The sequence below is a fragment of the Suncus etruscus genome, chromosome 10, assembly GCF_024139225.1.
Source record: "Suncus etruscus isolate mSunEtr1 chromosome 10, mSunEtr1.pri.cur, whole genome shotgun sequence".
Taxonomy (NCBI): domain Eukaryota; kingdom Metazoa; phylum Chordata; class Mammalia; order Eulipotyphla; family Soricidae; genus Suncus; species Suncus etruscus.
In genome coordinates this window covers 28,739,194-28,754,399 of record NC_064857.1, presented here as the reverse complement: position 1 = coordinate 28,754,399, position 15,206 = coordinate 28,739,194, and the positions used below count along the sequence as shown (strand labels likewise).

General features: G+C 35.8%; 1 protein-coding gene across 1 annotated transcript in view; it reads right to left on the bottom strand.

Annotated features, from left to right (window-relative positions):
- The window catches only part of ARFGEF1 (ADP ribosylation factor guanine nucleotide exchange factor 1), a 126,863-nt gene that overhangs the window by 49,449 nt on the left and 62,208 nt on the right, over positions 1 to 15,206 (bottom strand). Inside the window, exons 14-19 of the mRNA XM_049781796.1 lie at positions 13,193 to 13,394; positions 10,960 to 11,071; positions 9,719 to 9,924; positions 9,179 to 9,263; positions 6,178 to 6,349; positions 3,690 to 3,841 (exon numbers count right to left, since the gene is read on the bottom strand). Of these exons, the coding sequence (XP_049637753.1) occupies positions 3,690 to 3,841; positions 6,178 to 6,349; positions 9,179 to 9,263; positions 9,719 to 9,924; positions 10,960 to 11,071; positions 13,193 to 13,394 (929 nt within the window). The remainder of the gene's footprint in view (positions 1 to 3,689; positions 3,842 to 6,177; positions 6,350 to 9,178; positions 9,264 to 9,718; positions 9,925 to 10,959; positions 11,072 to 13,192; positions 13,395 to 15,206) is intronic.

The window sequence follows — 15,206 nt, the reverse complement described above, 5'->3', positions numbered from 1 at the left end:
GAAAAAAAACAAACAACAACAACAAAAAAAAGAACATGATCTATCTGATTAAAACTACTTTAAATATTTTAAATGAAATTATTCATACTAGTTATCAATGTTTATATAATTAAACTTGGCAATATGTAAAAAGAATCACAAAGATGCTTTATGCCTTAATATTATAAATCACACTGTAGAAATCATCATTATTTTAATTATCCATAATTTATGATATATTTATGAAATGTACTAGATATTTGAAAAAGCAAATAAAACTGATATAGGCTTTTTCTTTATGAAACAATGTTGAATAAAAAGATAAAAGTATTTAAATAAGTAAAAATACAAATTGATGAATTTGGGGAGTGACAGTCAAGGGAAAACTAATTTTAAAAGAAACTAATTTAGATTTGAGAAGTCAGGAAAAACAGGTATTTAAAGTGGAAGCTATTTAGGAAAAGAAGGAACACAAAGGACAAACCTTGGAAGAAAAATATTTAGAAGGTTCTGGAAACCAAAAGCCAACATGACTGCAACATAGTAAAAGAAGAAATCTAGTGGTAAGACTGGAGATACAGGAGGGGCTAAATCACAAAGTTTACAAATCCTCTAGATCTGTTTGTTTGTATGATCTAATATGCAAAAATCTAATATTTGATTCATTATCTAATTTGAAAAGTTAGTAAGAAATCTTTAAAGAATACAAGGATAAATACTTAGTATTTAAAAACAAAAAACTCACTTTGACCTCAGTAAGTAGGAACAGAAAGCAAACATGGCACATTGCTCCCTAGGCCCATATGCTCACTTGTGTTGCCTGGTTACAAGGCGCCCAAGCACATGCTGCCCTCATCTTATCTCCCCTCCTGAGATGAGTACCTAGATACTTTCACACTGGGATGAATACAAGGGCTCTGCTTTCTCAACCCTTCGAAAAGCCTGTGTCCTCTCCAGTGCATTACTCTCTTTCTTACCCTCTCTTCTCCCCTTCCTGAGAACCTCCAAATAAAACCTGGTTTTACTCTAAAAAAACAAAAACAAAAACATAAGGTTGCTAGTTAAGAGGACATACAGGTGTCATACACATGTAAAATCACTTTTACTTTTTCTTTTCACCTTTTCTGAGTTAATTAGCACAAGTACCCTAATTACATCAGCCCTGATGCTCATGTGATTTATGTTACAACCTAACTCAGGGATCTCAAATTCGAGACCCGCGGGCCGTTTGCGGCCCTCCGTACAACATTTTGTGGCCCTGCCCTAGAGGAATCTTTTTTTGTTTTGTTTTGTTTTGTTTTAGTTGTTTGGGTCACCCCCCTCACCAATGTTCAAGGCTTACTACTGACTTTGCACTCAAGAATCACCCCGACTTTGCCTCCTGCGGCCCCCAGGTAAATTGAGTTTGAGGCCCTTGCTCTAGTAAAAGTGGCAGGGAAAGCAGCAACAAGAAAAAGTTGGGCTGGCTCAGTAAGATCCAAGAAGCTACTCGACAACTTCTGGCCAAAATTAACCTTTTCCAGTGACTCTTATTTCTTGTGTGAAACTGCAAGCTGAAACCCCAGATACAGATAAAATAATAGCATAACAGGCTGGGTATATGCTTTACTTGCAGAAGGCTCAGCTCAAATCACCAAGCAGCATATCCAAACATCATAGACTGGGAGAAAATAACAGCACACCAATAGAAGATTAATGTCCAAGATAAATAAAAGTCTGGCAAACCTTTACAAAATTAAACATTAAACCCCACCCAAAAATGGGGGGAAGAGACAATGAAATTTTCTCAAAGAAGATAGACATAAACTCTATCAGTGGTCCTCAAACTATGGCCTGCGGGCCACATATTATATTTGTATCTGTTTTGTTTCTTCATTGCAAAATAAGATATATGCAGTGTGCATAAGAATTCGTTCATAAGTTTTGTTTTTACTATAGTCAGACCCTCCAATGGTCTGAGGGACAGTGAACTGGCCCCCTGTTTAAAAAGTTTGAGGACCCCTGAGTCATAGATAGCCAAAACACACACGAAAAAGTACCCCTACATCACTTCTCATCAAGGAAATGTGAGTCCCAAATTGCTTTAATTATTTTCAGGAAAATTTCAGGAGTGCTTAATCTATTTTTTGAAAAAATGTCCTGGATATCCTTATAGGGATTGGATTAAACCTATATAAAATTTTGAGAAGTATTGCCATTTTGATGATATTTATACTCCTAACTCATAAAACAAGCATATACTGAAATAAAGACATACCCACAGATCAATAGGCTAGAGCTGACTATCCTCAAACAGACCCTCAGGTATATGAACAATCAATTTTCAAAAAAAGAGAAAAATATAAAGTGGAGCAAAGAAAGTCTCATCAACAAGTGATGCTAGGATAATTAGTCAACTACATGCAAACCAAAAACTGAAACCTCTTTTAAATGTTATGTCCAAAAGTCAAATAAAAATGTAGTAAAGACTTGCTATCAGAACTGAATCCATAAAGTACATGGCATTATTCATAATAGCTAAAATCTGGAAACAACCCGAATGTCCAGGAATAAAGACTGGCCAAAGAAACTGGTACCTATATAAAAAGAAATATTACTCGGCCTAAAGATAATTCATGCACTTAATTGGCTGTTACATGGCAAATCCTGGAGAGTACAGCACTAAATAAAGTTAGTCAGAGAGACAGAGACCAACTGAGAATGATCTCTCTCAAATGAAGGATACATAAAGAAACATGATACTGGAATAAAACGTACCCAAAGACATTGGAAACAAAGAATATGAGAACTGATATTCTGTAGGACACATGCCACTGGAGAAGTTGGGGGCAAAGTCTATGGTGGAGGGAAGTATTCAACTGGGAAGAGACGAGGGTGCTGAAAGGTGACTGAGTTTCATGTATGAATCCCTAACAGCAACAGTACTATTGCTGTAAATTGTAATCCATGATGCTCATAAATCTATTAAAAATAAAACAAGGAAAAAGAAACCTTGTTAGGGGCAGATGGGTGGAGGGGGAGGCAAATAGTGGGAAGTCCTTACCTGTTGGTAGAGGGAAGTGGACATGGATAACAGGATTAAATGTTAAAACAATGTGTGCCTGAAATCCAATTGTGAATAACTTTGTAATTTTACTTGAATGCCATTCTACAGGGCCAGGGAGGTTGCCTTGCATGAAACTAAACTATTTGAACCTATAGTAATATAGAGCCAGAAATAGCTTCTGAGTAACAGGGTGTGGTCCACTCTCTGCTTATTCCCCAAATAAAAAGAAACCATTTTTCAAAGGATCTTGCCACAATGACACTTTTAAATAAGTCACGCTTTATCCAAACAGCTAGTCAATGACCAAAACTTTCATTTACATTTCCCATAGCTTAAAATGTAGGATTTGACCAATCAAATAATCAAGCAAACCTCAAATAGAAACATGTCTAGTTATGACTAATTTGCCACTTGTTATGTTTAATCAAATAATGTTGATGATCAAAATGACTTGTTATTACAAAAGGAAGAAAATGGTTAGGATAAAGAAATAAAAATTTATACCCGCTAGTCTTAACTGACACTGTTTTTGTTTCTGGCTCTCTCTATATGTATTATATCACCGTATTAACTTAAAATTATGCTGAACAAAGTAAATTTTATACACACATACTTATATGTAAGTGTATATATACTGCGAAGAAGTTATTATAGTGACGCTTACCTTAAACATGGGTCTTACATGCTCTAAATGTGTTGCACTTGTAAAAGGTGCCTGAACATGGCTCACAGCCTCCATAAGTGCTTTAGCTGTCTTGGCCATCTGTTCCATTTCTAAATTATAAAGAAGTCTTCTTTGTTTTTCACTGGCTACACCTGAATACAAATAATATCAGCATTAAAATTATAAACTATTTAAAATATATTGCTTCAATGTTTTACTAGGGGTTAGGAAGATTTAAGGTCTATTCCTTGCTTATGGCTTGCCTCAACTGGATTCCTGGCCCCAGATGGTTGCCCAAATATCTCTAGGAGTTGTGCTGAGGATCCTGAAGACTTCCAGGGCTGGCCTTGGAGACCCTGAAACTACCAAGGTTACAGATAGTTCCTAGTACTACAGAGCTCTCAAAACCCACACAGTTGAGGAAGAATCACTGGGTTCACTTGAGTGTTACCTAAAATGTTCCCTTTATAAAAACCTACCAATTAATTAAAAATACTACTAGAAAGCCAGATACAGTAGGTCATTAAGTATATAATTCCATTTTCATGAAATATCCAAAATAGTTAATAGACATGGACTAGAAAGCTAGTATTAGGGACTTTGAGAATTTGGGAGGCAGAAGGATATAGAGTAGATGGACATTAAGTTTGATTGGGGGAGAGGTAACTAAACATTCTGGACCTAGATAGTGGTTGCACAATACTACAAATATACTGATGGCAGAGTGATTCATCTTAAGGTGGCTTGTTTTTATAAATACTTCACCTCAAAATGGAAAAATGACACAGGAGAGAAGGAAAAGTGAAATCAAACCAAAGGGATGAGTCAGTATAATTGTTTTGCAATGGGAAACAATTGCAATAGGGAAACAATCTAAATATTACGTTGTTTTGTTCTATGGCTTACACCAGCTCTAAGTCAGATGTCTTTTCTGGTGGTGTTCATGGGTCAGTATGTGTGCTCTAATTAGAACTCGGGCCCCCGAGGTAGGATGTTTGCCTTGCATTCGAAAGGCGGTGGTTCAAATCCTGGCATCCGATATGGTCCCCTGAGCCTACCAGGAGCGATTTTTGAGCGTAGAGCCAGGAGTAACCCCTGAGTGCTGCCAGATGTGACCCAAAAACCAACCAACCAAACAAACAAAAAATAGAATTCAGGCCTCCAATATGCACAGCATGTGCTCAGTCAGTTGAACTATTGCTATGACCTTACTAAATAGATTCCTAGTAGGGCCACTAGAAAGTTGAACCTTAACATATCATTCTTGTTGTTGAGCTTTAATTCTAATTGATTCATTGTATTTAGAAAACTGTAACTAGTTATAGTTAACTTCTAGTACTAAAAATTAAGGTTAGGTGTAAGAATTCTATAGTAACAAAATTTGTCGTTTTATCTGCAAGGTAGTAGTTTCCAACAGCACAATCCTAACCTTCCCCATCACCTTCAAAACCACTATTTCAGGGACAGTGATAGAGAACAATGGCTGAAGCACGGCCCTGGGTTCAATCTCAAGTACCACACAGATGTAATCCCAAAACAAATCCTTTATTTCCCAAATATTTACCTGAAAAAAAAACAAACAAACAAACGGAAATACTCTAAGCTCTCAATCTATATTAATGGACTTTTACATATCATCATTTTCACTTAGTATCATCTGGGCTTTTGATTCTGTATTTTTAATGATTGGTACTGGGGGAACCACACCCGCCTGTGTTTAGGGCTTATTCCTGGCTGTTTTGGATTTTTGATTTCTCCATCTATGCTACAATGAAAGAACATTGAACAAAATAATATCATTAAGGACTTGCTATCATCATCTTCAAATGATGGTAAGATAAAAGAAAAAAACCTCAGTAAGAGTCTGGGATTACCCATGACCTCCAAATTCAGACTGAGATTAATTGCTAAATAAAAAATTATCTACTGAGTGTATCTACAATACATATGAAATATTTCCCACTAATAATTCAGTGCTATTGTTTTCATAAAAAATAAGCATAACATATGGTATTACTTCTCATAAAAAATAACTAACTCTTAAATTAAATCTAAGTAAAAAATTCTTTAAAGAACTCATATGCAATCATAAGGATTCAATTCTTTTGGCTTTTGGTTTTTGTTGTTGTTGTTCTTTGGTTTTTGGGTCACACCCGGCAGCACTCAGGGGTTACTTCTGGCTCTACACTCAGAAATCGCTCCTGGCAGGCTCAGGGGACCATATCGGAAGCTGGGATTTGAACCACCGTCCTTCTGCATGAAAGGCAAATGCCTTTCCTCCATGCTATCTTTCTAGCCCCTGGCTTTTGTTTTTAGGTCATTGACAGTGCTCAGTGTAGTATTCTTGGCTCTGCACTTAGGAACTACTACTAATGGGTTTGGGGATCAATGTAAAATTCTAGGGATGTAATCTGGGTTGGTCCTAAGTAAGGCAAGCACCATACCTGCTGTACTTTGGCTCTGGCCCTCAAATAATTTGGATACTTACTTTGTTTACTTGATTTGGTAGGGATTGTTAATTCTTTTGTTTCTTTCAATGATATCTTTTTTCCAGCTATTTCATTATAAATGGCAGATAGATACTCTTCAGGAAGATCTTTACTATCATTGATACCTCTGTTCATCTTAATGTACTGCTCCTTTGTCATTTTATTTTTAACCTAAAGATGAAAAACCATTATAAATTTAAAATTTGACATCTATACAATGAAATACTATGCAGCTGCGAAGAAAACAGAAGTTATAAATTTTGCTTATGCCTGGATGGATATAAAAAACATTATGCTTAGTGAGATGAGTCAGAGGGAGAGGGATAGAAATAGAACGATCATACTCATTTGTAGAATATTATTAAAAAAAATTAGAGTATAGCTGAAGAGATAGCATGGAGGTACGGTGTTTGCCTTGTATGCAGAAGGATGGTGATTCAAATCCTGGCAACCCATACAGTCCCTTGAGCCTGCCAGGAGCAATTTCTAAGTGAGAGCCAGGAGTAACCCCTGAGTGCAGCCAGGTGTGACCCAAAAACCAAAAGTAAATAATAAAATCTTCCAAGGATGTTAGAAAGTATAAGAGGAAAACTTTTCCTATAGTATAAAGATTTATAAAGGGTTTAAAATATGATGAGAGGCAATGCAGTGAGTAAGAAGCTTCTTTTATATATAGCCAACCTAGATTTGATCCCTAGCATGCATAAGGTTCCCTATGCTCTGTTAGGAGCAGTGTCATAAATAAGCTCTGAGTACAGCTATATCTAACATGTGCCCATGTGCGTATACGCACATGCATGCGCATGCGCACACACACAACCCAGAATAAGTAAATAAATAATAAAGTAGGTTTAAAATGTAACTCAGTATTAAAGAAAAAGCTCTAACATAACTTAAAAATTAATTGTTGAGTCATGGCAATAAAATATTAAAAAAGGAAAGCCAATTCACCTGAAGATTGAATCACTGTCTCAGGGATAAATAGCACACTGATCAAAATAAAAGAACATGCAAATGCTAAACTAGCTGGTTAAAATAAATGAAAACCATCTTTAAATTTTCAGCATAAAATGTTTTAGTGCTTAAACCATTTGAATCTAGTTACTACTAATAAAGATTAATAGATACAAAAAATTAATGTATTCTAAACCAACATTACAAAAATGGTGATATATAATTTAAATGTTTCAGGTGGAAAACGGAACATACTTACTACAATAAATGACTGCTCGTATTCTTTTAAAATGCCACACTGTAGTTGATATAGCACCAAATCAATAATTATGAGTTGTTAAGTTTACTTTTGCAAACAGGCAATTTCCCTTCATAAGGACTGATAAGTTCCACAGCTACAGGTTGCCTATCACTACATGACACCAATCAGCAATCCAATGAGGAAAAAGTCTGATGATTAAAAGCAGTTAGCATCGCTACATTAAGACTTCAAACACCTGTATTTTAGGCAGAGAACTAGTGCCATGAAGACAGAATAATGTTCTCAAAGAAAAAGTTCCCTATGTGGTGTCTATATTATGTGACTTTTTCACAAGCTGGGTACCATGACAAAATATTTAGGAAGTTTTAAAATGTCTTCAAAATAACTTCTAAGAATACTTATTAATAGAGATGACACAGAGGTATATAATCAGCATATAATGAATGATAGCTCATTTATAGAACGAATCCTTAAAACTTAATCTTTGGCCGGTGAGACAGTATAGCAGGGAAGGCATTTGCTATGCAAGTGGTTGACTCAGCTTCAATCCCAAGCACAACATATAGTCCCCCAGACCCACCAGGTGATCCCTAACAAAGTCAGGAGTAAGCCCTGAGCGTCCCTTATTATTTGGGAGTGGCCCCAAATAAAAACAACAAAAATATAAAATGTAATATAAAAAATATAAAATGTAACAGTCTAAAAACAAAGTTAATCTAAAATATAATTCTACTTTTGCTTTAGAAAATTCAAATCAAAACAATATGAAGATATATAGGGCAAACCATCACTTGCAGACTAAAGAATTAACATTATTATTATATTATATATTAAATCATATGAATTAATATTAAGAAGAATTAATATTATTAGGTAAAGGAAGAAAATGCTTTGTAAATAAGATTCTTTTATTACTGTGTCAGCAAAATGTCAATTTATTTTGTTCAATAGTAGGCAGTGGCACACTGTTCAGGGATCACTCCCAGTGGTTGTTCAATAGACCTTATGTGATGCCAGGGATGAAACCAGAGTCAAGACACATGCAAGACATTAATTCATTTATCTTCTAGTCTTCAAAGACAATTTCTAAATAATTAAAATAATGATTTTATAAAAGGACTGTATAGATCAAGTAAATCCTAAATAATGCATAATAACTAAATTTCAGTGTTTAAAATTGAAAGTAGACTGCATATAATCCCATCATGTTAGTATACGGTTTTCATTGACTCTGTGCTAAGTATTTCAATAAACATACAAAAATTCCTATATTGAAAAATTTAAATTTAACTTTCCAAAAAAAAAAAAAACCAAAACAAAAAAGAAAAAAAAAAACAACAAAAAATTTAACTTTCTAATGAATTTAAGTTTCCAATACAGCTTATATCTGTAATATATATAGTTGATTTCACATCAGATTAATATATCAGGCCACAGCTAGCTCAAACAGTTGGAGTGATGCTTTGAATACTGGAGTACATGCTACACATAATGGAATCCCAGATTCATCGCAAATTCATCACCACATGGACCCCTGAGCACAGGCGACAGCTTCAAAGCACAAATAAGTGTTGCTGCAGAACCAAAAATCAAAAAACCAAAATAATAATATATATTGAAATGCTTATCACTGAAATATAAGTCTACTAAATTCTTTTTTTTTTTTTTTGTTTTTGAATCACACCCGGCTGTGCTCAGGGGTGGCTGGTGTAACAAAAAGAAAATTTCAATGATTACTGAATTTTAAAGAACTTATATTATAAAAGTCTTAAAAATAAACATACCTGTGGACTGTGAAGATCTGTGGTCAGCATTATAATTGAGTAAGCCAAAACATAAGCAGTATCTGCACTAGCAAAAAGGGTTTGCCTAGAAAAACAAATGCATTGTTATCAACTTTATTACTTTGCAGTTTTATTTACTTATTTCAAGTCCCTATCACTTTTAATCTTCTCAAGATTTATGTTCAATCCCATTTACAATTTTTTTGGTTTTTTGTTTTCGGGCCACAACTGGTGACACTCAGGCATTGCTACTAGCTATGCGCTCAGAAATCGTTCCTAGCTTGGGGGACCATATGGGATGCCGGGGATGGAACCCAGGTCCGTCCTGGGTTAGCCACATGCAAGGCAAACGCCTTACTGAAGCACTATAGCTCCACCCCACTTCATTTATAATTTTTAAATAGAGTTGTTCTGTTGCCTGCAGAGAGATCAGATAGTAAGTTCAATAAGGGCAAGGGATTACGAGTCACTTGATGTTCCCTAGTAGTGCCCTGTATATAGTTGGCACACAATAACTAATTGAATTTAAAGCTTGCTTACCCTTGGTTGCATTCCAGGTATCTCGCAGCAAATTTTTCCATTAATCGATCAATTTTTTGAGCTTCTCCTGGAAGCCGGAATCCTTCCAAAAACATGCGAAGGGCTGAAACAAAGTCCTTTCCTGAAAAGTCATGTTGGTCCACATATGCATACATGACTTCTTTATTAAATTTGTCATTATCTCCCAGGAATTCACCTACTTGCGTCTAAATTAAAAAAAAAAAAAAAGAAAGAAAAAATAATATGATATCCTAAGAGAATGTAACATACAGCCGCAAATAAAAGCAAAAACGTCAGTAAGGCCCACAAGTTTTGATTTGAGGGCTCAATTATTTCAAACATAAAGCTAATCAGACTAAATGTGCTTATTAAAAATTATTTTGAATTGAAAAATTAAAAAGCAAATTTAAAAATACCTAGGTTATATTTAATCTTTATTTACATCTATGTGAGGGCATTTTAGAGGGACAATGGTATGTATCATTCACTTTTTATATTATTCTGAGGGTCACACCAATACTGCCAGGGAGTATTGGGGATTAAATCCAGGTCCATATTCATTACCATAAAAGTTTTTCTTTCTTGGGAAGAGAAGTGACAGGGGTCAGGGGAAAGTAGACCACTTAACTAAAGGTGCTTGGTGGCTACTTACAGATTTGTCTGGAGGGACCATGTGGTACTGGGAATCAAACTGAGACAGGGCTGTCTCATGTCAGACAAGTGCCTTTCCAGCCCTAAGTTAATTTTTTTCAGTAAGTCTACACCTGGGCTAGCAGTGTTGGGGTAAGGATACCAGGTGGTGCTAGAGACCAAACTCAGGGCCTCAAACATGCAAGACAATGTGCTTTATTACTTGAGCTATTTCCCTGGCCCCATGTATTATTAACTTTAAAAGGATTAATTTTGTTTTGGGGCCAAACCTGGTGGTACTTAGAGGTTACTCCTGTCTCAGGGCTCAGAAATAATTTCTGGCAAGCTTGGGGTGCTGGGGACTGAACCTGGGTCAGTCCCGGGTCAGCAGCATGCAAGCCAAATGCCCTACCCATTGTGCTATCGCTCTAGTCCCTAAAAAAATTATTAAAAAAAAATATATCTCAAAATAAAAAATATTTTCCCTGAAAACTAGGGATGTATCTAAGCGGTAAAGTACTTGACCTTGAGCATGTATTGCCCTGCATTCAACTCCCAGCAAGAGGAAAAGAACCTTTTTTAAAAGGCTAGAAAAAAATAATCATTCTTACAGAGTCTAATCTTTCCTCTTGATGTAAAAACTGGGCGATATCTTCAGGAGTGGTACCAAGCATTCCTTGTTCCTGGAGGTACTGTATTCCTCTCTTTGGCTTCTTATTAAATCTAAATAACATTAAGGTAATAGAAAGATTAGAAGTTGAAAACCATGTGCATTCTTTAGAAAGTTATTTATTTTTGGTTTTGGGGCCAGTTTTGGCAACGCTCATAAATTGTTCCTAGTTCTGTGCTCATAAATTGCTCCTGGAAGGCGTGGGGCACCATATGGGATGCCAGGGATCAAACCTGGGTCAGCCATGTGTAAGGCAAACTCCCTACCTGCTGTGCTATTGCTCTGGCCCCATAAATTAATTTTCTAATAGCACCCAGAAAAGTCTATTCATAATATAATCAACTCATTAATGAACAAAAATTTTCACCATTAAAAGCTTATTTTTGTCTTCTTAGGAAAAATTGTCTCACAAGAAAGGCTACCTTATTACTAATATACATCGTTTCAAATAATAAATACTATAAATGCAATATGTTAGATGAATTGAATGTTATAAATACTAAATATTTTAAGTATATAATTTGAATTTTGATGAGTCTTAATCAGAATATGATGGCATTATTTTCCTTTATTAGAAAATCTCTAGCTATCTGACATCTTCAAAATAAAGTTCATGCTGATTAGAGCAATATACAAAAACTTCACTAAACTTCCAGTTTCTCTCTCAAGTTTATTTTGGCCTTGCATATCTGGAACAAATAAAACACTTTGAAAAAAATAAACGAACTACTATTTTCACAAGGCAATTCTGTGAAATTTCATGATCTTATAAAAAATAGCTTGTGTAACATTTTAAAAACAAAAATAGTAAAAATAAGCACTTGAGTATTTTCACAACAACACATGTAAGTGCTTTAAATTTTAAGTAGCAAACAAAGTATTCTAACCGAAAGAAAAAAATGTTTAAGTTTATACTAGATATAGTCATGGAGAAGGATGTTTTTGTTCAAAAGCAAATGTATCCTTAGCATCACTTTGTTCCGTTTTTGAGCCAGATTCAGCAGCGCTCAAGCATAACTAATGGATCTGTACTCAGAAATTACTCCTAGCAGGCTCCAGAACCGTATGGGATTGAACAGCGATAGGCCAAGTGCATAACAAATGCCCTATCCACTGTGCTATCTAGGCCCATTTATAACATCTTTTTGAAAGACGAGATTGTATCCAGAGGAAAAAAAAAGCAGAAAAGTAGCATTTAGTCAAGAACAAGCTGGATACAGTTTAATATGGAATTCACAACACATAACATAACCAGGTTGAAAGAGAGGTTATCTTATCAACATAAAAAAGGTATCAGAGACACTGCAGTGATAGTACAGTAGGTAGGAGTTTGTCTTGCACGTGTCTGACCCAGGTTCAATCCTCAGCATTGTTCCCCACCAGGAGTAAATCCCAAGTGTATATCTAAGCATCACTAAGTGTGACCCTCCCCTCAAAAACAAACCAAAAAACCCACACACAAAAATGAGACGATTTTTTCTAATTCATTGTCTTTTTGTTTGTTCATTTGTTTTGGGGCCACATCCAGTGGTGCTCAGGGGTTGCTCTTGGCTCTGCACTAAGAAATCACTCCTGGCAGGCTCAGGGGACCATAATGGATGCTAGGAATCAATCCTGGGTTGGTTGTGTGCAAAGCAAACACCTAACCTGCTGTGCTATTGCTTTAGTCCCTGGTCTCTTTGTCTTTATAGTAAGAGTAGTAGTACATTAATGACCCAACTACCATATGTGATTGATTCCATCAATAATCTAAATATATAATGTGAAAATGCACCAATAATATCAACAGCAAATAAAATATCGTCCAAATGTAAATAATAAAATTGCAATGGTCTGTTTGGCCTAGACTTCACTGAATAAGAAGAACATGGAAATAGGAAAACTACAATCTATTTTGCTCTATTATAGGAATATATACACAGAATCAGAGTGATAGTACAGAGGTAGGGTGCTTGTCTTGTATGCAGCTGACCCAAGTTCAAACCTGACAGCTCACATGGTCCCAAATGCACCACCAGGAATGATTCCGATTTGTGTGTATATATAAACATGTATACACACACATAAAAATACACATACAGAGAAATCTGAAAGTAAAGAGGATTGTACTAAGATATAAAGAAAGAGAAATAGTATTGAAGTCAATAACATTTCTTCTTATAACTGATACTCACAAATCTATCCCTTGTTCTATAATTTCTTTTTGTTGCTTCAGAACTTCAAATTGTTCTGGATTATCAGTACCAGACATCTGTGTACTATAGCTGCCTATTCCTGATGATGATGTTGACTCCAGAGAATTTAAACTTCCATATCGGTTTATTGTCTCAGGGTGTTTGATTTCACTTGTCTCTTGCTCTGAGGGCTTTTCTTGACCTGTAAGTAGAAAACCAATACAGTAAATTATCCCAGCAAGGAAAAAAAATATATATAAGTAGAGTAAAATTATCCAGTTAAAGTAAGTTGTTACAAAGTTGTTTAGACATCATTTAAACGAAAAATTAGAAGTTAGAGAAAGAAAACACACTGAAATCAATACACACTCTATGTGCCCCATTAGAAAGAGTTCTTTCTGGGGCTGGAGAGATAGCACAGCAGGTAGGGCATTTGCCTTGCTCACGGCTGACCCAGGTTCAATCCCCAGCATAGGGTCTCCTGAGCCTCTCATGACTAATTTATAAGTACAGAGCCAGGAGCAATCCCTGAGCACAATGGGAATAAAGCCCCGCCCCAACAAAAAAAAAAGAGAGAAATATTTCTTCCTATAGTTGCATTACTATGTATCCACTAAATTTCTTTTTTATTTTTTTATTCAAACTGATAGTGCCAGGGCTTACTTCTAACTCTACACGCAGGAATCACTCCTGGGAGTGCTCGAGACAATATGGAATGTTAGGGTTTGAACCTGAGTCTGTAGGATGCAAGACAAGCTCCCTATCTGCTGAACTCTGCCTCCATCCACTAGATTTCATTTTCTTTCCTTTTTTTTCAAGTAAAAATATATCTTATTTAAAAATTCTGAAGAACGGGTAAAGGGGAGAGAGTGAGAGAGAGAGCGGGACAGAGGGAGGGAGAAATAAAGAAAGGGAGAAAAACTCTCAAGAGAGAACAGAGGCTTCTCCAAAAGTAGACACATCCCCAATACACATCCAAGTTTAAAGTATGAAAGTACACACCTAAAGAGGGAAGACATGGGTGACATATGTTCTGGCAACAAATGTACACAGCAGCAAAACGTGCAGTCATCTACTGGATTTCTATTCTTTTTTTGTTTTTGTTTTTGTTTTGTTTTGTTTGTTTTTGGGTCACACCCAGCAATGCTCAGGGGTTATTCCTGGCTCTACGCTCAGAAATCGCCCCTGGCAGGCATGGGAGACCATATGGGATACCGGGATTCGAACCACTGTCCTTCTACATGGAAGGCAAATGTCTTACCTCCATGCTATCTCATCAGCCCCGGATTTCTATTCTAATCATGTCTTGTAAGGGATTCTTTTCCCTCAAAAATTACTGCCTAAGGTAACACTTAGATTTTCTTGCAACCATGAGTGGCTCTTCAAGAAAATATAATTTTCAAACATGGGTGAATAATCCTATTCTCTTAAAAAAAAAAAAAAAGAATATAGCCAGGAATATAACTCAATGGTAGAGCATTTGCGTTGCATGTGTGAGACCCTTTGTTCAATTTCCAGCACCATACATTCAGAAACACACACACACACAATTTTAAATACTGTTTTTTGAAGATAGCACAAGGATTAAGGTACCTATAATGAATGCAGCTGACTCTGGTCAATCTCCAACACAATAAGGAGTGATCCTTGAGCATAGAGACAGGAGTAGCCTATAAGCACCACAGGTAAGGTGCTAAACTCCCAAGACTCCCAAAGAGTTGGCTATAGCTTTGGAGCTGGCTCCTAAAGTTGGAACACTGGCTTTGGATGCACAAAGGAGTCCTGGATTTGAGCTCTGGCACTAGTGTCCTTTCTGTCACACATGTGATGCATGAGCATTGCCCCCAATCAAAACAACAAAAGCTGTATAAATATACTTTATACTTCAACATTTATACTACAAAATAATCCTAAGAAAATTTAGAAAAATGTCTAAATCTAATATGAACTATCTAGATGGGGAAATTAATAATTTTTAAGTGAGTTACTTTACTAGAAAATGTTTCATCAGTTA